Raw genomic sequence first — 27,077 nt, 5'->3', positions numbered from 1 at the left:
TTTAAAGAAATTATTCAGCAAGGATGCATTAAATTAATCAAAAGTATCAGCGAAGGCATTTGTAATGTTACAAAAGATTTATATTTCTTATAAATGCTGTTCTTTTGAACTTTCTGTTCATTAAATGATCCTAAAAAATAAAATGTATGACAGTTTTATAATCAGAAATTTTTGTTGAGCAGCAAATCAGCATATTAGAATGATTTCGGAAGGATCATGTGACACTGAAGACTGGAGTAATGATGTTGAAAATTCAGCTTTGATCACAAGAATAAATGACATTTTACAATATATTCATATTGAAAACAGTAATTCTAAATTGTAATATTTCCCAATTTTAGTGATTTTACTGTATTTTTAATTTGATAAATGCAGCCTCTGTGAGCAGAAGAGACTTATTTTGAAAACAATTAAAAATCTTACCAACCTCAAGCTTTCTAACAGTAGTGTGCTGCATATTAAACAATTGCACTGCATATAGTACACCACATGATTTAGTATTTCAGTATTAATCACTGTATTATTCTAAAATAGACATTTCTCAAGTTATTAAAATTGAAACCTTTTATTTTTTTAAACACACACACATACACACACACACACCACTACTGAGGTGAACATACTTAGACACAGACTTAAAAAACAATTACAGAACAACATGAGAAAGCTGATTTGAGAGTGTGTGTGTGTGTGTGTGTGTGGATACTGAAGGCCCTGTTTAGACTCAGAGCTCAGCTTTTGAGGAGGCCCTGTGTCACGATGCCAAGCATAGCAACCACAAAGAGAGTTTAATCCTTTCATACAAAGCCTCTCTCTTACCACAGCAGCACACACACACACACACATACATGCGGTCCACGCAAAGGCGCGCAGACACACACATGGGTCTTAAAGCATTACATTTCCATTCTGAGTAACCATGGCAACCTTAATGTCCAACTCCAAAGAGGGCTTTTTTCTCCGTCTGTCTGTCTGTCTCTCGCTCTTTCCATCCACACACTGCATTCCTGCGCAATAGTGAGCAGCTCCGAGACTCTCTGCCGTTCTAAAGGCAGTTTCTCGTTCGGTACGCGAATCTGAACGGCTCCCTGTAGCCTGTTCAGCTCTGATGCTACCGAAAACATCTGAGAATACAAGAGAGCACTGATACTTCATATCTGACTCAGTGTGTCTTTCTTTGTGACTATTGACATTATAAGTATGCCGGAGCACAGATTTCACTCAGATCTCATTCCTGTGGATGAACCAGTGGTAATCTGGATTTCTCATTGGTTTAGTCTGGTTAGCATTACCCGGTTAGTTGCTATTACTGGTAGTTACCCAAAATGCATCCTTTCAAATGTAGCCATATTCTGTCTAGAGCTGTGAATGGATTAAACATGTACCTAATTAACCCCACGGTTTGCTGTGATTAATCACAATTAATCATGTTAGGTGCATTATTAATTGTGATTAATTAAAATTGAAAATGATGAATACCATATAAAAGTTTGAGGTCTGAAATTTTAATGTTTTATATAGAAATCTCTGCTGCTCACCGAGGCTGCATGTGTTTGATCAAAAATATGGTAAAATTAGCGAAATAATATTACAAATTAAAATAACTGTTTGCTATGCGAATATATTATAAGATGTGATTTATTTCTGTGATCAATGCTGAATTTTTAGTGTCACACGATCCTTCAGAAATCATTCTAATATGCTGATTTGCTCCTTTAGAAACATTTCTGATTATTATCAATGTTGAAAACAGCTGTGCTGCCCAATATTTTTGTGAAAACGCTGATACATTTTATTTTTTTGGAATCTTGGATAGAGATGGTTATTTATAGAAATCTTTTGTCACATTATAAATGTCTTTATTGTCACTTTTGATCAGTTTAATGCATCTTTGCTGAATAAAACAATCTTAATGACTGCAAACTTTTGAACGTTAACATTTTCTATGCAAATGTTATGTATTTGGTAAATTTTTATATATTCACATTTTATTATATTTATCTTATATATGCATATTTTTAAATGAAATAATGAAATGAAATGACAAACCTGATCCTTGTTTGCAACCATCAAGTTCAAAAGAAAATAATTAAAAAAAGAAAGAATATATCTGTTTAATTTTTTTCCCAAAATTCCATTTATTTATTTTTTTTTTTCGTTTTAATTTTTCTGGAATGTTAACATTACATTTTATTAATCAAAAAGTCTAATTAATCAAAATTATGAAACTTACACAATTTAACATCAATTTATTAAAAGTTTATATGATAGGGCCCTATGAAATGTTTTATTTTTTTCTCACCTTGTCTTATTGTTACCAAATTCTGTTTAAGCATGTCTAATTATTTAAATGCATAAAAACAACTTAATTAAAGTCTATTTTTACAATATTTCTACAATATTTATTTTTTTCTGGTTATCAGATGAAGACAAAAAACATTTATTTATCTGTTAATCAAATGAAAATTAAACAAACGTTATTTTTTGTATTATTCTTTAATAAAATAAACTAGTATTACTAATATTACTAGTACATTTATTTCAGTAATAGTAGTAGGGATGTAACGGTATTAAGGGTTAAGGGTTAAGTCAAAATGATAATTGATTTAATAAATTATTATATGTATTTTATCTGTTCCATAAAGAATCTAGACAACTGGTCTGAATTGTTTGAATGTGTAGAATCTGCCCAACCCCCAATTGCGAAGTGAAACGTACAGACTGCAAATACATTAGTTACATTAGTTATTAGTAATAATACAGATGATCTTTCTTTGAGGGTTGCTCTTCACTAAAAAAAAAAAAAATTAAAATAAATACCTGTTTACAATAAGCACTTATTCACACGTACACAGGACAGTGTTTGAGGGCGCACACGTAATATCTGAGAGAGCGCAGAGCCAGAATCACTATATGGGAGAGGAAGCCAGCTGCAAGCCGAGAGATTTGTGCTGGCACCCTCTCATACAATGATGCACTCTTGACATTTACCATTAAAATAACACCAAAACAGCTTCAAATGAACTATGAAAACGAGAATAAAGTCGCAAAAGCTGCAGTGCATTTCTTATTGCTTAAAATGAACAGAGACTATCTCGTGTTTTAACGTGGGTGCTCGATTATTTCCGTAGAGATTGGCGCCTTTGCCCTTAGCTCTCTTTTAAAACATCCGCCGTCTTTCCACACAAAACCAAACTACTCTGCGTACCCTGCGCAAATGAGACTGTTATTAAATGAGTATTTATTTATCATCAGTTGTTTAAATCGCGGTAATCAAATATGGTTTTAATGGTAATTAAAATACGAAACGGTAATACTAACCGTGTCGAATTTTATCATGATTTATCATCAAACCGGTAATCGTTACATCCCTAAATAGTAGTAGTAGTATTACGTACTAAACAATTTGTTTCTCTCAAAAGAAAAGGTAAAATGCTCATGAAAAAACTGCAGTTTTTATTGAATTTTATTTTTTATTATTTTCGAATTATTAAATTATAAAAACATCAGATTATTTGTAACAAATACATGATAAATCTGATATCAGTACAACAACCGCTTTACATGAGCTAAAACCTAAAAATAATAAAATAAAATGTAATGTTTAAATTATTAAAAGCCTTAAAGGAGAAGTCCACTTCCAGAACAACAATTTAGAAATAATTTACTCACCCCCTTGTCATTTTGAACGAATATTTAATGTGACTCGTGAAGAACGAGTCGTCTCGGGGAGTGATTCGTTCAGCCGCGCATGCGCAACATCCTATTAGGCTCTGTACTGGAATTAGTTCACCTGTTTCGAGCCTTCGGGTTTTTTGAGTCGTTCATTCATCTTATGGGACTGTCACGTGATGCTGATTTTGCTAAAATGAACGTCTAAGTTCATCGTCTGTGTACTCTGGCTCAAAAAGGTAGAGTATGGCGAAAAACTCAGAATTGTCCGACACGTTGTACCTTTTTGTTTGTAAACAGCGTTTGACTTACTTGCACTTTCTCAGTCTTTGCGTGTTCATTTTGTAAACACTGGGTCTGTAGTTCTGGCCTGACCTTTTGACCTGATTCAATAGTACGTAGTTACGTGAACGCGCATGCCAGAGTCTGTGCTACACAAGCTTTTGTGCTTAAAAAGTATACAAATTTTCATTTTCCGAAAAAAATGGCCGATTGTTTCGCTAGATAAGACCCTTCTTCCTCGGCTGGGATTGTTTAGAGCCTTTGAAGCTGCATTTAAACTACATTTTGGAAGTTCAAAATCGGGGGGCACAATTGAAGTCCATTAGATGGAAAAAAAAATCCTGAAATGTTTTCCTCAAAAAAACATAATTTCTATACAACTGAGGACAGAAAGACATGAACATCTTGGATGACGGGGTGAGTAAATTATTTGTGAATTGTTGTTCTGAAAGTGGACTTCTCCTTTAAAAGTCTGTGCAGCGGCTCATTGCAGTGTTTTGCTTTCACAGCTCAGCTTACCTTACAAGTCTGACACACGTTCAGGTCTATAATCTCACATTTCTTTGTTGCATATGCAAATAACATAAAGCTGTCCAGCTCACTTAATTAAAAACCTGACACATTTCTACCATTGCACAGTGTATACAGTCAAACCGCCCACATAGTGTGTGTGTGTTTGTGTGTGTGTGTGTGTGTGTGTATGTGTGTGTGTTCAGCAGGTAAGCAGATCCATATGTCAAACAAATCCACAAGTTGCATCTGTTTAGCAAGGCAACACTGAACCTTTTATGACCTGTTTAGCACATTCAGCCATAAAATTCATGCACATGAAAATCTAAACATTCGCCCTCAGGCTCTTGAATTGTGTTTCTCTGCAGACGCCCTTTATTGGCAAGAAGTGAGCGATTCCTGCTGATCTCCATAAATCATTTCTCAAGTAGGCCCTCCTGACCCGCCGCGTCTATAGGAATGGATTTAAGGAATATTCAGTTGTTTGTGTTATGATCCGGAGGGCCGCGGCAACGTATTACAAACATATTAGTCGACTTACTCGTTCGGCGATGACATCATACAATCTGAATGGTTCTAAATGAGCGATGTCATCGTGGGTTTCCACGGCAACTGCGGTCCGGCGAGATCCAGGTGTTTTTGACCGTACAGGTGCTCGGCGAGTCTCGCCGCAAATGGAGGCTACAAATATCAATTTAAGTTGACATTTGGATGTGAAACGTTTATTTAGGGGTTATTGAAATTGTAAATATCAGTCAGAGCAAACAGCCTCTCTCCGCGGCGCTGTAAAATCTCACTGCGTCGGAAAGCGGACGGAAGATCAGCGGGCCATTAAAGCGAGGGCGCTGGAGGGAAATGAGCGCGTGTGTGTAGCTGATGCTAATGCATTACTGTAGAGCCAACAGACACGCACACAAGCTGGGACGTGCTCAAAAACAGCGTTAATATCGACTATTTATGAGATTTTAATAAAAAAAAACTTATTTTTATTTGCAGTAGAATTTATGGAGTATAACTTGAATATGAATAAGCCACACCTCGAAGATGCTAAATGAGGGTAGGAAAAAAAAGAAGTACTAAATTGCCATTTAAACAAATTCAACACAGTCACACTACAGATGAATTCATAAAAATAAATAAATAAATAAATAAATATATAAATAAATTCAGTTTTGTCAAAAATGTAATACAGCCACCAAGACAGATTAATTTTGCTGTACAGCATCACAGAATGTAATAGATGTTGCTTTTAAATGTGTGTGTATAAATAAATACATTTATATTATAATTTACATACATAAATATTAATCGTTTACATTTAGAAAAGTAAATATTTTATTTTATTTTATTTTGAATATCTACATTTATTATTCATTTATTATTTTTGCACTTTCATCAATTTTTGACAAAAGCATTGATTTTTATTTTATTCTATTTCATTTACTTTTTATTATTATTATTATTATTATTATTATTATTTTTTTTTTTTTTTTTTTTTTTTTTGCAAATACAAGTTACCAAATTTGCTCTTTGTGACCCAACAAAGCACTTTTTATCAATTGTTGGTAAAAGCATTATTTTACTTTAATTTAATTTAATTTAATTTAATTTAATTTAATTTAATTTTATTTTATTTTATAAATGTTCTCTTCATTTGGAATGAACTTGATGGATGCAAACAAGGATCAGGTTCATACTAATTTAGTTTAGTTTAGTTTATTTTGAGCAATTTCAAATTTTCAATATTAAATTTTCAAATTATAATTTTATATTTATTATTCTGTCATTCAAATTTGCTCTTCATGATTCAACAGAGCATCTGGTTTTTTATTTGTTTATTTATTTTTTTTATTAATCACTGTTTTCTTGTCCCGTTTGAAAGTCTACCTTCTCTATATGATGATTGGCCGAGCTCTGAAATGGGCGGGGCTTTGCAAAGAAGTAGCTGATAATTGAAAAAGTAATTTTAAATTTGTTGTATTTTCTTACTGCCATTTGCAAATATTGTTAAAATACAGTTGTTAATCGTTCTTACCGCACATCTTGTCATCATAATTGATAAATGACATCTAAATAAATGTGATCAGACACAGAGCAGCTCTCTGTCTGACCCCAGCATGAATTTAACCGGGCAGCGTTGCATGTGTGTTTTAGATCGTAATTGTTCGCAATCCTCCAGAGATGTTGCGCGTAAGCAGTTTTACCTCGCTGTCGCAGTAATATCTGCGCAGCACAAACCTCGAGGTTTGGTCTCATTGCACTCCGCTCGAAAATATCAGGTTTAGTGGCAGAGTGAAAATTGCTTCAGCGTAATTGAATTTGATGGGGGTTTATTCCTCGGCCATCTCGCTCGCGCTCTAAATTTTAAGCGATGCTGTCAGGTACTGTACGTCTACTAAATGGGTCCCTGGTGGTTTTCAGTGGCGGTGTAATTCATTGCCGTCGTCTGGCAGACTCCTACACTCGTTCCTGCTGCTCTCACACTCTGCTAAACCTGCTGAACTTCAGCGCGTCGCAGGAGGTGATGGTGACCTCTGGCACACAATGCTCTTAAAGTACGGAAGAGCCAAAACATATGAGCTCAATGAAATACTAGTCTGTTACTTGATAAATACGACACAGCATATGCTAAAAACAGGTAACAATAAATTTTTCTGATCGTAGTATGCACATGCATCATTTTCAAATGACCTTGATGCAATATTTTTATTTTTTATTTTATTTTATTTTATTTTATTTTATTTTATTTTATTTTATTTTATTTTATTTTATTTTATTTTATTTTTATTTTATTTTTATTTTATTTTGTTTTATTTTGTTTTATTTCATTTCATTTCATTTTATTTATTTATTTTATTTTTATTTATTTTACATATTTACATTTATTATTCATATATTATTTTTGCAAATAAAAGTTACTAATTTGCTCTTGGTGACCCAACAAAGCATTTTTCATTAATTCTTGATAAAAGCATTGATTTATTATTTTATTTTATTTTATTTTATTTTATTTTATTTTATTTTATTTTATTTTATTTTATTTTATTTTATTTTATTTTATTTTAGTTTAGTTTAGTTTTAAAATTTATTTTAATTTATTTTATTTATGCATTCTCTCTCTCTCTCTCTCTCTCTCTCTCTCTCTCTCTCTCTCTCTCTCTGTCTCTCTCTCTCTCTCTCTCTCCACTTTATATAAAATTATACATAAAAATGTTCATATAGAGAACATAGATAACAATTTGCTCTTTGTGATCCTACAAAACACTTCTTGATAAAAGTGATGATTTATTACAAAATAAAATAATAATAATAATAATAATAATAATAATTATTATTATTATTATTATTACATAGCACTTTAATTATACATAACAGTTGTTTATATATAGATACTCAATAAGTGATTCAAATGCCAAAAGAAAATGCATTTTTAGATAAAGTTAATTTGGAAATGTAAATAAATAAATAAACACTCAAACAGAACATATTACTAAATAGTATAATGTTTGTATGCTGTTAAAAACATTATAGGATTTATTTTATTTTATTTTATTATTTTATTTTAAATATTTACATTTATTATTACTTTATTATTTTTGCAAATAAAAGTTACCAATTTGCTCTTGGTGACCCAATAAAGCACTTTTAATCAATTCTTGATGAAAGCAATGATTTATTTTATTTCATTTTTATTTTAACTTTTCATTTTTGTTTATAGTTTGTATATGAACATGGTCAGTCAAGTTAAACATTTTTCGTTATGGGATGCAGTATTAGTGTAGGGAACAGCAACATTTAACAAACAAAATTAAATCAACATTGATCCTGATTGTATTTTTAGAGCTTCTTTACAGCTGCAACTGTCTTTGTTTCATAATTAAAGGACTTTGCAACATTAATTTTGTAATGTACTTGTTAATTAATGTGAATCTGCTTTGAAACTGTACTGTATGAAGCTCTATAGAAATAAATGTGACTTGACTCTTATAAACTACACGTGTACGCACATGTAGTAGATTCCACAGTATATCTACTGTATACACGCATATTTTAAAAATACACACTGTATACTGCAGAAGTAGTATGTTGATTTGCTGTTCTGAGCGCAGCCAGTGCTTTTTTTTAAGAACTGCGAGTGACAGATCAGAAATCGTAAATGTTGACTGACAGGTCATTATCACCTCGATGGTGGCGTGTGTGTGTGTGTGTAAAGTGAGTTTGGTGAGTTTCTTGTGGAGAAATTCACAGAAATTTCCGGCTCAGCCTCTGGGAATTTGCATTCTCGGTGTCTGGTGCCGCCTCTCCTTTAATTGGACTTGGTTTGACAAGCGCATATGGTAATTTATGCCGCTGTGACTTTGTGATTCAAGTCACTTGATAAGGCTTCATTCTGTGCATGTTTTTAGCCAAATGTATGTATATATGTGTGTGTGTGTGTGTGTGTTTTAGCAGCATTGGTGGGAGTGTGAATTTTTATTGGCCGTCCTTTGTAATCGTCCAGCTCCGGCCTCTTTTAGTGTTTTTGAGTCAAATCCTGTTAGTCTCTTTTTGTACAAATCCAATCCAGACCGGTTTCTTGTTTTTCTTCACATTTTGAGCTGATTTTTCAGATCACAATCAGACTTCACGGTCTGAATGGTCCATATTTAAATATTTTTCCCTGCATTTGCATCACATCCTACGTAGAGTCAATCAAAATACAGTATTTGTTGAAGTACTCTTGTTTTTAACTGTGGTATTTGCTATGTAGTGAATGTTGGTGAATAGGTGTGTGGTTTGGGCTTGAAATATGCGAGCAGTGCTTCTGTTAGAGGAACTTTTGTGTTTCCTAGGCTGATTTTTACTTGCTTGCTTACTGTGCTTTTATGAGTAACACTATATATAATGCATTATACATGTAGTTTTATTACATTAATTATGCCTTGTGATGCACATTATAATGCATTATATGATCTTAAGGATAATTATAACCACAGTTATAATACATAATCGTCTTCATTATTATTTACACCTTTAGAAAGTATAATGCATTAAAACAAAAATAATAAAACAAACTTTCAAAAATTATAATGCATTTCAACTTTGGTCACAATTATCTACGAAAAGATAAAATGCGTTATGACATACATTATAAATACCTTTACATTATACATACAGGCTTTAAGTATAGTGTTACCCTTTTATGTTTTATAGTCTGATTTTTACTTACTCTCTTAGTTTACTTTACTATTATGCTATTTTTTACTTACTTGTTTTTTTTTTCTTAGGCTGATTTTACTTTCTTTTACTGTATCTATTTATTTATTTTTCTAGGCTGATTTTTTATTTTATTTTTTACTGTAAATTAATTTTGTTTTATTTGTTTAGTATTTATAATAAAAAAATCTCTACTGAAAAAAACTTGAATTTTCTAATTTTAAATTGGTAATAATATCTGTATTTTGATGTTATTGCTACCCCAAAGTCCCTTCTATAATATGCATGAAAAGTAGTAAAATCAGTGTTTTACTTTACTTTTTTTCATAAGAACTTTAATAAATACCGTTTTTCCTGCAGTGCTATGCATTTTTTTTTTAAGTGCATTATATTGCCGTTGTTACCATCACATTAATCTCATTAGATAAAATGTAAGATTTTTTATCAAAAAACAAACAACACGATTACATTTGGGATGAGACAAAGCAGCGCATCTCTGCCAGAAGAGCACAAGGACAGGTTTAAGTTAAGGCTGATTTTAGAGTGTCTTTATTTGGTTTCATTTGAGAGTTTTCAATTCAGAAACAATCAAGTTGAAATTAGAAGTGCGTGGGACGAGAACGAGGCCTGTGAGCGTGTGTGTGTTTGTCTAAATGCAGAGCTTTAGTGAAGACGGCAGACAGTTTGATCAGATGAAGCAGCCACACCTGCGTTTGATAGAGCGTCTTATTTAAATGTAAAACATTTCTTTCTCATGCATTACCATTCCTTTCACTCTCCGCTCTTCTAAACAAAGAGGAACATCTCTTTTTCAAATCAAATCTCCCTGCGCTTGCTCTTCCTGCTCAGAGCGCCATGTTTGTTTAATGAGCGCGTGTGTTTGAATCACAATCCCTCTCTCTCTGTGCAATTACGTATGCAGTCGTTTCTACTACATGACATTTAATTGAAGTTTCGAGGTGCGCTGATAATACAGGTGGAGGGAAATGTGTAATTGTAATCGCTGAAGATCAAGAGCAATACTTATGAAACCTGAACATGTGCCTGGTTATATTTCATATGAGACAGTTATAAGAAATTATATTTTGCATTCATAAAGCCTGGTTTAGAGCCACAAGTTTTTTTTTGCACAACAGTCTCGTACATTTCATCCCCAAATTCTCAATACTGAAATGAAAAACAAGGGTATATTATTTAAACTGTAATATATTACAACATGCAAGAGTGTTTTGAACTTTACTAATTTGTGCTAAGAATTGCTAGTAAAATTTCACAATTACAAAAGTGGTAAATAACATTAAATTAAGCATGACATTATAATGTATAAAAGACTGAAATACTATTTCCTAAGTTATTATGATTAACTAAAACTAAAAATACAACCATAATAATAATAATAATAATAATAATAATAATAATACTGAATGAATAAATGAATAAATAATTAATAATACAAAATTATAATACTCAATAAATCTCAGTGATATTAAAGTAACACTGTTGTTTTCTTGTAAAATGTACTTGAATAATATTTGTTTTATAACCACTTTACAAAAAAAAAATTGTTTTTGAGTTTTTTTTGTTTTTGTTTTTTTTTGATGATTTGATGATGATGATGATGATGATGATGATGATGATTTTGATCATATTTGGTATGGAACTTTAACGTTAAAAATAATGGAAATAATAATAAAACAAATACAGCATTGCATAAACTGAATTGTCACTCAGAAATTTCTAGTAAAATTTCACAAATAATTACAAAAGTGGCAAGTAACACTGAATTAAGCATGACATTATAATGTATAAAAGAATGAAATGCTGTTGTGATTAACTAAAACTAAAAATACAACCAATAATAATAGTAATAACAACAACAAAACAACAACAACAATAATAATAATAAATATTAATAATAGTAATAATAAATAAAATAAACATTGAATGAATGAATAAATAAATAAATATTAATACAAAACTATAGTACTCAATAAATTTCAGTGATATTAAAGTAAAATTTTCTTGTAAAATATAAAATTTGTTTTATTACAACATTGAAAAATCAATTTAGCTTTTTTTTTGATAATTTTTGGTAATTTTGGTAAATAATTACAAAAGTGGCAAGTAACATTGAGTTAAGCATGACATTATAAAGTAGAAAGATTACAAATACAGCAACAACAAAAAAATAAATACATAAATAATAAGTATAAAAATAAGAATAATAAATAATATAAACAGTAACTGAATAAATGAACGTACGAATGAATTAATGAATAAATAAATATTAATACAAAACTATAATACTCAGTAAATCTCAGTGATATTAAAGTAACACTGTTGTTTTCTTGTAAAATGTACTCGAATACGATTTGTTTTATTACAGCTTTGAAAAATCCAAGATTTTTTTAATGGAACTTTCACTTTAAAAATAATGGAAATTAAAAACAAACAAACAAACAAACAAACATTCTGAGCACATTAATTCAATGATAAACCAATAGAAAATGTCCTTAGGCTATGAAATACTGAATTACTACTAAATATGATAATGAAGTTAAATATGATTCAAATTTTGGGATTAATTTTTTTTTTTTTTTTTAGTCCTGATTACATTTACTTTTTCTTCATTTACTCAAATGGCTTGCTATAACTGGACAGCACTGTACAACTAAACATTTAGCCCATTTCCCTATAGAATATCAAGACGTGTATAGTTTATCACCATTTAGCCTAAAGATACAAAGATGTGGTTTCTGGTCCATGTCGGCTATAGCTCTAGAATATTTGAGTGTTTGTGATGTGTGCGCAGTAAAGCGAAGGGCGTCGAGTGTTATTGTTGAGGTTTCAGCTTGTTCTATATTTGTCCATCTGTGTGTCTCTCACAGACAACGGCAATAAACGCGCATGTTTATCATCCAGACCCTCAGGACTGGACCTGAGCCACACCAGAATGAATTAAAGGACCCCTAAAGCCCACAAGGTTCATTTTGCCAAGCGCCCAGAGAGAGAAAACACACACACACACGCACATATACACACATGCTGTTTCACAACGCTGTGCGTCTGGCTGGTGAATTTCTGCTCTGTCCAATGCAGAACGCAAATAAACGCTCTCAAATGGTTTGGACCTGTGGAAAGGATATCTGGGAGCAAACATGTGACACAAAATGCTGTAATGTTGTGCAAATTGTTGGTGTGGTGTTTATGGGAATTACTATCATTTTAAGGGAAATGGTCTTGTAATATGTTTTCATTTGATGTATTTGTGTGTGAGTGTGTGTGTAGGTGTGTGTTTGCACAACAGAGGCTCGCTTTATTATTTTTGGAGCATATCGCAGCATGAGTCTAGTCTGCCGCGGCCAGAGATGCATTAGACGCTAAAGTGCACATATATGCATATGCAGACACGTGTGTGTGTGTGTGTGTGTGTGTGTGTGTGTTTGGCTGCGGTTCGGAGGTGTTTGGCAGTCAGACGGTTGGAAGGCAGGAGACGGTGATCAGTCACTCAGCAGGGAAATATAATGAATGGAAGTAGATAAAGACACAGAGCGTTTAGGATGTATTGTGTAGGATTGAGATTTGAATGTTATTTTGCAGGGTTGTGAGTTATATGAATAAGGTGGATCATGTAGGTTTAGAGTTTATGCTTATTTTAGGATTTTTGTAGTGCATATTTGTAGGTTTTGGAGTAAAGGTGGAGGCATTGCTGTGTAAGGATATTCTTGATAAAAAGAAGTGCACTTAATTGTACTGAATGTGTCCTTAAAGTGCACATCTTAAAAAAAAAAAAAAACACTGCAGGTAATAGTGTTAATGAAATAAAAAGCAATTTACGTGACTTAAAGAGTACATTTGTTTTCCTAACATATTTTATTTTATTTTATTTTATTTTATTTTATTTTATTTTATTTTATTTTAAATAATTTCCCTTTTTACATTACTGAGGCAGTCCGGCGGTGTTATTTATTTATTTATTTATTTATTTATTTATTTTTGCTGTAATAAAATAATACAATAAAAAAAGTGCCTTAAAGAGAGACGCTTTCATGTTTCTTAACACGCTAAAAGGAGAAGTCCACTTCCAGAACAACAATTCCCAAATAATCTACTCACCCCCTTGTCATCCAAGATGTTCATGTGTTTCTGTCTTCAGCTGTAAGGAAATTATGTTTTTTGAGGAAAACATTTCAGGATTTTTCTTCATATAATGGACTTCATTGGTGCCCCGATTTTGAACTTCCAAAATGTAGTTTAAATGCAGCTTCAAAGGCTCTAAACGATCCCAGCCGAGGAAGAAGGGTCTTATCTAGCGAAACGATAGGTCATTTTTTTTTTTTTTTATATTTTTTTTTTTATACTTTTTAAGCACAAAAGCTTGTGTAGCACAGGTTCTGGAATGTGCGTCCATGACACTACTTACTATTGAATCATGTCGAAAGGTCGAAAACTACAGACCCAGTGTTTACAAAGCGAACGCACAAAGACTAAGAAAGTGCAAGTAAGTCAAACGCTGTTTACAAACAAAAAGGTACAACGATGTCGGACAATTCTAAAGTTGAAGAAGAAAATAAGATGGAGTTTTTCACCATACTTAATACACAGACGATGAACTTAGACGTGATTCATAGTGATGGGAAGTTCAGATAATTTTACTGACTCTGACCTTTGAGTCTCGTTCAGCAAAATGAACGAATCTTTTTTCGAGTCATTTCGTACATTTTAGCAAAATATAATTAAAATGTTACGTGTACATACAGCTCCGATTGGAAACTAACAATAAAATGAATAGTTCTACCTATTGGATTGTGTTTTTTTAACGTCTACACCTACCCCAACCCTAAACTTAGCCCTTACTATAATACAAAAATAACGTTAGATTGATGTGCGCATGCCCAGTAGCTAGAGCTGTATCCCTTCTAGCCTTAACCCATAAGATGAATACCTCAAAAACCCCGAAGACTCGAAACAGGTGAACTAATTCCAGTACAGAACCTAACAGGATGTTGCGCATGCGCGACTGAGCGAATCACTCCCCGAGACGACTCATTCTTCCCGAGTCACATTAAAGATTCGTTCAAAATGAAAGAATCATTCAAGAACGACCCATCACTAATTTGTAGCATTGTGGACACGCATCCCAGAGCCTGTGCTGGACAAGCTTTCGTGCTTAAAAAGTATACAAATTTGTATTTTTCGAAAAAAATGACAGATCGTTTCACTAGATAAGACCCTTCTTCTTTGGCTGGGATCATTTAGAGCCCTTTGAAGCTGCATTTAAACTACATTTTGGAAGTTTAAAATCGGGGCACCAATGAAGACCATTATATGAAGAAAAATCCTGAAATGTTTTCCTCAAAAACCATGATTTCTTTACGACTAAAGACAGAAACACATGAACATCTTGGATGACAAGGGGGTGAGTAAATTATCTGTAAATTGTTGTTCTGGAAGTGGACTTCTCCTTTTAAAAAGTTCATTTTGTGATAATGCCAAATTAAAAGTTACAGTTTAACATAATTTTTAAATCATTGTTTGTATTAATTTTAATTTAATTTAATTTAATTTAATTTAATTTAATTTAATTTAATTTAATTTAATTTAATTTAATTTAATTTAATTTTAATGCCCATGTTTACATTACTGAGGCAGTCCAGCTGTGTTGTTTTTAATTATTTATTTATTTATTTTTGCTGTAATAAAATAAATAAAATAATAAAAATAATAAAAAGTGCTGTAAAGTGAGAGACACTTCCATGTCTTTTAACACACTTAAGTACGCTTTTGAAAAGTTCATTTTGTGATAATGCCAAATTAAAAGTTACAGTTTAACATACTTTTTAAATCATTGTTTTTATTTATTTACTTGTTTATTTGTTTTTTTTTGTACTTAAATTTTAAGAAAACTGATTGCAGATATAAAATTAAAAGTAGACTTAAGTGTACTTAGAGACACTTAAGCGCAAGTGAGTTTTTCTTTAAAGTATTTTACATTTTAAAATTCTTAAAAATTTAAAATCATTGTTTAAATAATCTTGTGTTGTGATTTAAAAAAGTATTTTGATGTGTTTATTTACATATAAAGCACGTTAAGTACATAATTAATTTTATAACTTTATAATTTTACCTGCAGTGTTACAATCAATGTTACATATATTTACAAGTTAATATATTTTAAATGTACTAAATTGCAACGTCTTCCTTACTAATGTATAATTATAACCATGTTTAAATACATGGAATAGAAGTTTCAATAGAAATGACATTAAAATATATTTTAGTTTATCACAAATGCTTGTCAGTACGTCCAGCAGAAATGCAGCTATATTTTAAAATTTAATTATGAAATTACATATAAAGATGTACTTAAGTCCTACTTAAGTTGGTGATAAATCACTTTGAAGTTAAGCTAAGTGCAGTTCATATACATTTAAATAAACTGTAATATATTTTCATTCAGTTGCAGTTATTATGCACTTAAGTGTCTAAACATTTAAAGTTTGTTTTACTGTTTTAAAGTATGTTTTACTATTTGAAAAGTAGTCTTTCTAAAAGTAACATTTTTTTAACAAAGGAAAGTTTCTGTTTTATGGGTTACTGTATATTTAGGAGTGATATGTAGAAAAGTTCAGTGAAAAAATATTAATACATGCAAATAAATTCAAGAGACAAATGCAGTTTTTCTTGTGAGGAATAAGATATGGGTTATTGTGCAGATTTCGGGTCTAGGCTTATAGGTTTAGACATTTGTGTTCAACAGTAGGGTGATATTTGCTTCTTTTGCGAACATCAATATCCTCACTTATTCGATTCTGTGTGTCTCACCGCAAACTGAAATGATAGTAGTTCTGTAGCAGAAGGCCTGCATACATACACAAACACACACACATTTGTATAGTGGTCTTGTAATGTGTCTGTCCCGTCTGTCCTCTGTGCCAAATTGAAAAATTACAAGCGATGAATTTCCACTCCGACATGAACAAACGGCTCTTAACGTCAACAAATCCAGCCGGCTGACATATCAGCACTCATATTTTCCTAAACATTATCAAGTGTGTGTGTTCGAGCCGGCGGACGTGTCCGTCTGGCAGATGGAAACACTAACTGGCCCTTATTTAAATGTCAGCCGCTGACGGAGCGGTGATAGCGGCACTCGCAGCCATTTGACTTCAGCGCTTCTGCGTTCTGAATGTCCATCAGTTTCTGCCTGCGGAGAAAAATAAAAAGAAATGCAGTTTCTTGGAAATAATGACTATATACAAAGAAAAACACGTTTATTTATTCATTTCAGAGAATTAAATTGAATTGGTTGAATAGAGAACATGCAGCTGAACTTTATATGAAGCGTGTTGTTTATTTTATTTGTTTGTTTGTTTGTTTGGTTTTTTTTTTTTAAGTAGCAAGTTAATTAATAACTAGTGTAAAAAAAAAAATTAAAAAAAAGTCTTAGATCAACCATTTCCAGGGCTGCAAAGGTAATAATAATAATAATAATAATAATAATAATTTCATATGCAACAATTTTTTATATTTTCAATTTTCGTTTTAATTTTAGACTAAGTTTTAGTAATTTTTTGTTATGTACTTTTGTAATGATTTTAAGTAGTTTTTTTTTTTTTTTTTTTTTTTTTCTAAAAGATATTTATTTATTTAGAAGGATGTTATAATATAATAATATTTTATAGCAATAATAATAATAAGAAGAACAACAAAAATGTTAATAATATATATATATATATATATATATATATATATATATATATGTATATATATAATAAAATATATTGTTGTTGTTGTTGTTATAATATAATGATGTTATAATATTATATTTTATAGCAATAAGAACAACAACAACTATATAATAATAATGATTTTATATATATATATATATATAATCATTTAGTATTACATACTTATATTCAGTTTTCATTTAAATTTCAGTAATTTTCTTATATGCTTTTGTAATTTTATTTGTTTATTTATTTTGCTTAGGTATATATTTAGGACAATATTATGATATAATAATATTTTAAAGTAATAATACTTGTAATACTGTGTAATATTTAGTAATAATATTTACAGTAATGCTATTTTTATGTATTTAATATTTAGTGATTACATACTTTTGTTCAGTTTTCATTTTAATTTTAGTAATTTTGTTATGTGCTTTTGCAATATTTATTTATGTTTGTTTGCTTTTTTCTGTAATTTTTCTTTTCTAAATGTATTTATTTATTTAAAAGGATGTTATAATATAATATTTTATAGTAATAATATTCATATATTATATTTAATATTTAGTCATATTTTTATAGTAATGATATTTATATTTAGTAATTTAATATTATTTTTTCATTTTAATTTTAGTAATTTTGTTATATGCTTTTCCCATTTTTTTTATTTATTTGTTTGTTTATTAGTTTATTAATTTTAGTGTAGTTTTAGTATAGTATTTATTTTTATTAGATTTTCCCCCTTCCTATTTCTATTTATCTTTATTTTTATTTGAAGTTTTAGTTTTCGTTTTTGTACTACAATTAAACACATTTCAGTTTGCCAAATAAATATTTCTGCATTTCAACATTTTTCATCCAATATTTATATTTGATTTGATTTCAGTTTTACAACACTGCTCATATTATCATTCATAGAGTTTTTATTTCAACCATAATATTTATATTAATATTTAATTTATTATTCCTAACAAAATTTCTGATTTCCAGCTGAGTGGCATGTAACTCAATTTTATTGAATCGAACCGAAGACACTTTTACTCCCATTTGTGTTCATTTGTTGCTGCGCAGGTGATTTTAAAGGTAAATGGGATCTCTGCTCATAGTTGTGTGAGTGATTCAGTCGATGTGTGAAGACATTAGTGGACAAGGCTAAAGCAGAACATTACTATTCCCTTTCCAAATCCACAGTGATTTATTGACTGGCGTCTTTTGAAAACCAGTCCAGTTTTCAGGAGCGGAAAGCGGTCGGTTGGAGGTAAAGAGTCGACGGCGGTTTGATAATTAGGATGTTTGCCGACACATGACGCTGGCTTTAATCAATACTGAGCTGCTTCGCCATTGATTTCTGTCATTCTCATTTCCTCACGCCGCACGTTTTTGTCCTGGAGATGTTTGCGTTTGAGTTTCAGAGCGTCGGTTTGGAAAATATCCCATCGGTGGCAGTCAAACGCACTTGTCCGTGTGGATTCGGAGACCAGGGATCCGGGATTTGCGGTGTAATCCTCATTGTGTTGCATAATTTACTCTAATCTAAAACAAATCCCCTCCATCCCGTGCTGAAACCTGATTAAATTCAGCGCTCGACCTCACCTGACCCGGCCCGGACACGCAAACAGGTAGCGCTTGTTTGGGTCGGACGTTCGTGCTGGCAGATTCGCTGAGGACGGATGAATTCTGAGCAGATTTGCTTCAATCCTCTTAAACTCTGAGGGAAAAAAATGCATCCATGTTGAGTGTGTATTTTCTTATGGGACGATCCTGCCTCGTAAACGTTCGCTCTATAACTCACTGTAATTGGACGTTTTGATCACACTGGTTATTATGGGATGGAGTAGCTTCTTCTACCAGCTTAATCTGTTGTCATGACAACATAACAGCCAATCAGAACATATTTATGCATATTACTGTGTGTGTGTGTGTGTATATATATATATAGATATATATATATAGAAAGAGAGATAGATATGCATGTATGTATATATGTGTTTATTTATTTATTGGTTTGGTTTGGTTTAATTATACTGTATACTTTTTTTAAAAAAAATGTATATTATATCTGACATGACATTAAAAATAATTTGTCATGTTACAGAATTATTTACATATTTTAGCATATTTTCTATTTGATATAATATATAGAATCTTTATTACAAATTTTAAATGTAAATTTGCAGAAAGATTTAGCAGAAAGTTATTTACATTTTTCCTTTTTTGCATATTTTATATTAGTTATGTAATTATATATACATAAATGATATAAAAAGCTTTCTTGTAAGGTTGTGGTTTGGTGTAATTACACTATATACTAAATAAATAAGTAAATATGTTTTTTAATTTTTTTTGCAGATTTTATATTAGTTATATAAATATATGTAAAATTGCAGAACATTTTTATACACTATATATGCAATAAATAAACAAATAAATAAATAAAATATATATTAATTATTATTATATATTAAATAAAAAATTACTTTTTGCATATATTGTATTAGTTTTAAATATAAAAATTGCAGGAAGTTTTCTTGTACAATTATGGGTTGGTGTAATTACACTATATACTTAAAAATAAATAAATAAATTAATTAATTTTTGTTTTATTTTTTGCATATTTTCTATTAGTTATGCAATTATATATACATATAAAATTGCAGAACATTTTTGTAAGGTTATGGTTTGGTGTAATTACACTATATAGTGAAAAAATGTAATAAATAAATAAATAAATAAATATTTTTCCCTTGCATATTTTATATTAGTTATGTAATTGTATGTAAATATATTATATAAAAATTGCAGAAAGTTTTCTGGTAAAGTTATGGTTTTGTGTAATTATAATAAATAAATAAATAAACTTTTTTTGCATATTTTATGTGTTATATAATTATATAAAAATTGTTTTCTTGTAAGGTTATGTTTAGCGTAATTACACTATATGCTTAAATAAATAAATAAATGTTTTTTGCATATTTGATATGTTATATAATTATATAATAACTGCAGAAAGTTTTCTTGTAAGTTCATGTTTTAGTGTAATTACAGTATATACTTAAAATAAATAACATTTTTACTTTTTATTGCATATTTTGTATTAGTTATGTAATTATATATACATAGCTACTGTTTATTATTCTACATTTTTAAATCTAAATTTGCAGGAAGATTTTTTTTTGTCAGGTTGTGGTTTGGTTTAATTATAATCAGCTTTAAACGGAGTGTTGGGACTCTTCATTTAGACAGCTGAGTAAAGGTGTGTGTGGATAATGAAATGGCAGTAAATACGTTCAGGCTGATTTTGCACATGGGTGCTTTTGTCCTCTAAATATTAGTCACAGTTTCACATACACACTGATAAGCTTCGCACTAAAACACACTCATACACACACACTCATACACACACACACACACACGCTCTCTCTCTCTCACACTCACACACACCCCAGCACTCAGAAAGCATTTGTTCCCCCTCATTAGCCACATGCTAACGGTTCAATCAGCCGCGAGTGTCTCAGGTGTTGGGCGTTCGTCACACGCTGATCTGCTGACATTACTCTGACATTGAGCCTCATGGAAGATTTCATCTTTAAATGATCGCCATGATTCTTTAAAACTCGATTTGAGGCTGTAATGTGCCGTGTTTCCCGGAGAAACTGAATATTCAGCAGGAAATAATGTGAGGCGGATCATGATTGATCATTTACGATACGAATGAGTGATGTGACGGGATAAAACATGTGACTGTAGAAAACTGTCCTCCGGTACAGATTCTGCTGCACCGTTAATGTGTAGCTACTGAATAGTTATTTACATGATATGGACAAAGAAATGTGTTATAATGCAGAGTGGAACCGGTTTCAAACAACTCAGGATGATAACTATGAAAAAAAAAAACTTTAAAATAATAGACCTAAATGTGCACCTGATTTTGGGCTTTTTGGTTTTTTTATTTTTATTTTTTATAAAGCTTTTATTAGAGTAGTTGAAAGAAAACATCCAAAAGACAGTAAGTGTTTCTTTTATAGCACTTTATCTATTTGTGTCAATAGATTTCAATTACAGTACATATTTATAAAGGCCGTTTTCTCAAAATTATTATTTTTTTCCCTGCACTGAGCCATAAATCTCCACTTTAGTAACAAGTAACACTTACACGCAGCAAAGTTTACATTTGTATTCCTGTCTATATCCTGAAAGTTTTTACTGAGGGATTTATTCATATATAATTTGCTTGATTATATACAACATTTTATTTCCCAAAAATTGTGAAAAAAAAAAAAAAAAAAAAAAAAAAAAAATATATATATATATATATATATATATATATATTCTGTCTGTTCTAAGTATTTTCTGAATTATGGAGTGACAGAAATGAGATGCACAAAATTCCCTCTGTAAACACATTTGACTCTAATATGTCAAAAAAAATTAAACAAGAATTTTCAAACTGACTTCATCCAGTGTTTAGATTTTTGTACTAGAAATGTATGCAAATTAGTGCATATTTAAGTAAACAATGACTCATTTGCATATTTAAACCAAACATTTTAGAAAACTTGTAATACAAAAAATGTTTGCAATTATCAATATAATCAATCAACTGTGTAAGGCGATAACTATTAGTTAATTTATTTTTACCCTGTTCACTTGCAGTGTTTCGTCTTAATTGCATGTTATTTACAATTGAATGAAAATGTATTATAGTTTAAATTTATATTAAATGCAGTTAGCTGAACTCTAGAGTGTTTTTGACCCATTTAAGTAGGACTTAAGTACATCTTTATATGTAATTTCATAATTACTTCTGTTGTCTTTGAAATATGGTTTAAGTACTGCTATTGAAAACTATTGAAAACTGTATTCCATGTACATAAATGCATTTGCAATGATACAACTTTAAATGTAATATCAAATAACACACTACAGTTAAAATGATAATTAAGTACTTTACATGTCCTTTAGTATGTTAGTGAACACATCAGAACAAGTGTACTTCTTTAAAACACCACAAACGTTTATTAAAACGGATTTAATATACTTTAAAGTGAAACTTTTAATTTGACATGATTACAAACATCACGTTTTAAGCGTACTTAAGTGCTAGTAACTTGCTAATCATGCTAGCAACATACTAGCAACATGCTAAGCATGCTAGAAACATGCTAACAACATGCTAATCGTGCTAGTAACATGTGAATCATGCTAGAACCAAGCTAATAACAAGCTAATCATGCTAGTAATTTGCTAATCACGCTAGAAACATGCTAATCATGCTAGTAACATGTGAATCATGCTAGAAACAAGCTAGCAACATTCTAGTAACATGATAATCACGCTAGTAATTTGCTAATCATTCTAGAAACATGCTAGCAACATGTTAATCATGTTAGTAAACATGGATCATGTTCGAAACAAGCTAGCATCATGCTAATAACAAGCTAATCATGCTAATAGTTTGCAAATCATGGTAGAAACATGCTAGTAACATGTGAATCATGTTAAAAACAAGCGAGCAACATGCTAGTAACATGCTAATCATGATAGTAATTTGCTAATCATGTTAGCAACATGCTAGCAACATGTTAATCATGCTAGTAAACATGAATCATGTTAGAAACATGCTAGCATCATGCTAATAACAAGCTAATCATGCTAATAGTTTGCTAATCATGGTAGAAACATGCTAGTAACATGTGAATCATGTTAAAAACAAGCTAGTAACATGCTAATCTTGATAGTAATTTGTTAATAATGCTAGCAACATGCTAGCAACATGTTAATCATGCTAGTAAACATGAATCATGTTAGAAACATGCTAGCATCATGCTAATAACAAGCTAATCATGCTAATAGTTTGCTAATCATGGTAGAAACATGTTAGTAACATGTGAATCATGTTAAAAACAAGCTAGCAACATGGTAGTAACATGCTAATCATGATAGTAATTTGCTAATCATGCTAGCAACATGCTAGCAACATGTTAATCATGCTAGTAAACATAAATCATGTTAGAAACATGCTAGCATCATGCTAATAACAAGATAATCATGCTAATAGTTTGCTAATCATGGTAGAAACATGCTAGTAACATGCTAATCATGATAGTAATTTGCTAATCATGCTAACAACATGCTAATCATGCTAGTAACATGTGAACCATGCTAGCAACATGCTAGCAACATGCTAATAACATGCAAATCATGATAGCAACATGCTAGTAACATGCTAATCATGCTAGTAACATGCTAATAATGGTAGAAAAATAGTTGGAAACATACTAACTACATGCTAATCATGCTAGCAACGTAATATTGATTGCTAGCAATCATCTAATTTATCTATATAAAGTTTGAAACCTCAAGCTTTTACAGCTGAAACTTTTTAAACTTTCATGCTAGGCTTTCTCAAACCAACCTAAAGTTTGACAAACTCTTTTTATCTAGTTTAAAGATTTGTAGTACACTGTTAAGCACACTTTATATTTATTTATTTAGTTAGTTAGTTATTTATTTATTTAGTTAGTTAGTTAGTATGTGTGTGTTTTCTTATGAAAATCACTGGGGTCCAAATGTTTCACACTCCAAAAAGGACAGAAGTGTTAAGTGCATTGCATTATATAAAGTTATTGCATTTTGATTAAAATTATGAATAGTGTGCACGGATGAATCATCATAAAAACAGAGGCATTTATTTTCAAAGATGAGGTCAATTTTGACATTATGTAATTTAAAGTATGATTAAAATGCAATTAAAGTATTAAATAAGCTATGGATGCCAAATGCTGATTTTTAATCACAGTTTAAGGAAAAAAAAAAAGTAGAAAAATGGATAATGTCTAGGCAGAAAATGACTAGTGTACGGCTAAAACGCCTGTTTAAAAAAAGAAAATCTTTCATTTTAAAACAGTACATTAGAAATTCTTAGAGTTTGGATTTTGAAAGTATTGGTTAGATTTTCATAAAATATTGGTGTTGCATCCTGTAAAACTGCCTGTTAAGGATTTTATCGTGTTACTATATTGATACTATGGTATTCTGAATAGTTGATGGATACTGTGGATGGTTCTGGATTGTTATTTACAGGCACGAAAGTCAAAAGAAACCATTCTCAAGTCTGTATGACATTCTGCTCATTCAACATGTGGTTCAATTCCTCCAGAGTCAGATTTTTTTTCATTTTACTGTCCAGAAATCATAAATACAATTAGTAATTTACTTGCACACCTTTATTCAACAAGCTGTGTGTTTTGAGCTCAAACAGTGTTGTACTAAAGGCTATAAATGTTATCAAACCCTTAAACCTGAGTATGAGCAATAGTAATACAACATTAATGATCTTTATCCAATCTGTGTCTGTGTTTTCAGGTGTAATAACCGGACGCAGTGCGCCGTTGTGGCCGGACCGGACGCGTTCCCCGACCCCTGTCCGGGAACATATAAGTACCTGGAAGTCCAGTATGAGTGCGTCCCATACAGTACGTATATGTTTCACATCAACACGTCTATCTGTAATGAACACAGTTTAACATCTTCCTCTTGCAGCTGATGGAGAACGGCAGCCGGAGAACTGATTTATCCTTCTTTTTCCTGCAGTTAAAAGTCTCTCCTTCATTTGAACTCATCCGTTCCTATCTGCTATGGGTGTGTGTGAGAAAGTTTGCATGATGACTTTGGTTACTGTGAGCTCTGTGATAAACTACGTAAGCGCTGCACTTTGTCAAAATGAGTAAGTTGCCAGATAGCTAATGATAGCGTTTGGCCATGATAGATTGGCTCTTCTGTATCTTTAGTTATGAGAGCGCAGTGTCGCATCCATCTGCCTGCAGGAATACCTGCGCGTGAGCCGCGCTGTTAACTCTGTTGGCTTTTCCTCACGCCGCTGTTCGTCTTTACTGATAAATGAGTGGCACGTGAGCGTCACTGTTCGCTGAATTGAGTTTAATTGCTGCGGACCGGAGCTGCTGAGGAAACAATGACTGTTTCTCGCTTCCTGCTGCTATTTCTTTATTACTGTTCAAAAGTTTAGGGTCGGTAATATTTTTTATTCAGCAAGGCTGTGTTACATTGTAAAAAGTGACATTTTAGAATGGAACAAAAGATTTCTATTTCAAATAAATGCTTTTGAACTTTCTATTCATCAAAGAATCCTGAAATATAAAATGTATCACTGTTTCCTCAGAACTATTGGAATGATTTCTGAAGGATCATGTGACACTGAAGGCTGGAGTAATGGTGCTGAAAATTCAACTTTGACCACAGGAATACATTATATTTTACAATATATTCACATAGAAAACAGCTATTTTAATTTGTTATATTTTTTCATAATTACTCATTGAATGAGTAATTGACTCCTTTATGTAATGTTACTTTCTCTGAAACTTTCTCTGGGAATCAAACCAATGACTGTGGCATTGCATGCTCTAATTCTTGAGCTAAAGAAACACTAGTTACAGTATATAATGACTGTTATTTTTAGCAGTCATAGAAAAGAAAAGAAAAGAAAAGAAAAGAAAACAAAACAAAAGAAAAGAAAAGAAAAGAAAAAAGAAAAGAAAAAGAAAATAAAATCTGGTTAACTGAACCATTTTTATCACATTTATAATTTATGTTTATGATTATTTAATGTTTACTGTTATAAATGACAAGTGAATTCATTATTATATTAATAGTAATATTCACTACTGTAAAAGGTTTGGGGAAAGATTTATTTTTTTTGTTCTGATAAATAAAATTAAATTAAATAATTGTCACTACTGACAGCTTAACTGAACCATTTTTATAACATTTATAATTTATGTTCATGATTATGTAATGTTTACTGCTACAAATGACAAGTGAATTCAGTAATATATTAACTGTAATATTCACTACTGTGAAAGGTATGGGGAAATATTTATTTTTAATGTTATGATAAATAAAAGAAAAAAAGAAAAGAAAAGAAAAGAAAAAATCAATCCCAAAAACAAATACTGTATGTAGGTTAAAATTTAATAGTCACATGAACAATGTGCAATAATACAAATAACTGACTAATAAAATAAAATAAAATAAAATAATAAATTAGTAAATAAACAGCTAAATAACCATATATATATATATATATATATATATAAAAGCAAAGCATGGAGCAAGCAACTGTTGTTGCACAGAAAAAAGCTGCAGGATGATTCTCCAGGAGTCTCTGTAGAAGCTGTTTCTGGAACGACATGTCAGTAAGTCAGAATGACAGAATATTCACTTTTTGGTAAATGATCCCATGAATATCAAAGTGCCAATTAACAGATCACAAATGAGTCATCTGATGGTCCTCACAATCTCACATGTGTAATTTAATCGGCGTTATCCAGAGGACATTTGAGAGAGCGTTTATTTGTCACTGTCAGAGCGCATTCACACGTGTTTATGTGGAAGAGACACGTCGCCTGTTTATAATAATATTATCAGTGACAAATGCACCTCAGCGCATATTAAACCTGTCTTTCTGAGGTCACATAAAAAAGGAGAGCGAAGAAAAGTTGAAAGTGAGCAGAAGATTGGCTTGATTAAGAGAAGACCAGATAGTGAGAGAAAAAAAAAACCGAGATGAATGAACTTGTTAATGGAGAGGGAAAAGCGGGCGGAGCTTGTAAACTCACAGCAAGGACAAATAAAGTAGGTTTACCTGAAAATACCTCTCCTATG

The 27,077-nt window shown here is 31.0% G+C and overlaps 1 protein-coding gene across 22 annotated transcripts in view; it reads left to right on the top strand.

Moving 5' to 3' along the window:
• LOC127167882 (adhesion G protein-coupled receptor L3) overlaps window positions 1-27,077 on the top strand; it is a 332,296-nt gene that overhangs the window by 149,388 nt on the left and 155,831 nt on the right. For all 22 annotated transcript variants that reach the window (XM_051114254.1, XM_051114256.1, XM_051114250.1 and 19 more), the window contains exon 4: window positions 24,759-24,868. In XM_051114254.1, the coding sequence (XP_050970211.1) occupies window positions 24,759-24,868 (110 nt within the window). The remainder of the gene's footprint in view (window positions 1-24,758; window positions 24,869-27,077) is intronic.

This window comes from Labeo rohita, chromosome 7 (genome assembly GCF_022985175.1).
Source record: "Labeo rohita strain BAU-BD-2019 chromosome 7, IGBB_LRoh.1.0, whole genome shotgun sequence".
Taxonomy (NCBI): Eukaryota; Metazoa; Chordata; class Actinopteri; order Cypriniformes; family Cyprinidae; genus Labeo; species Labeo rohita.
This window is presented reverse-complemented; position numbering and strand designations above follow the sequence as displayed.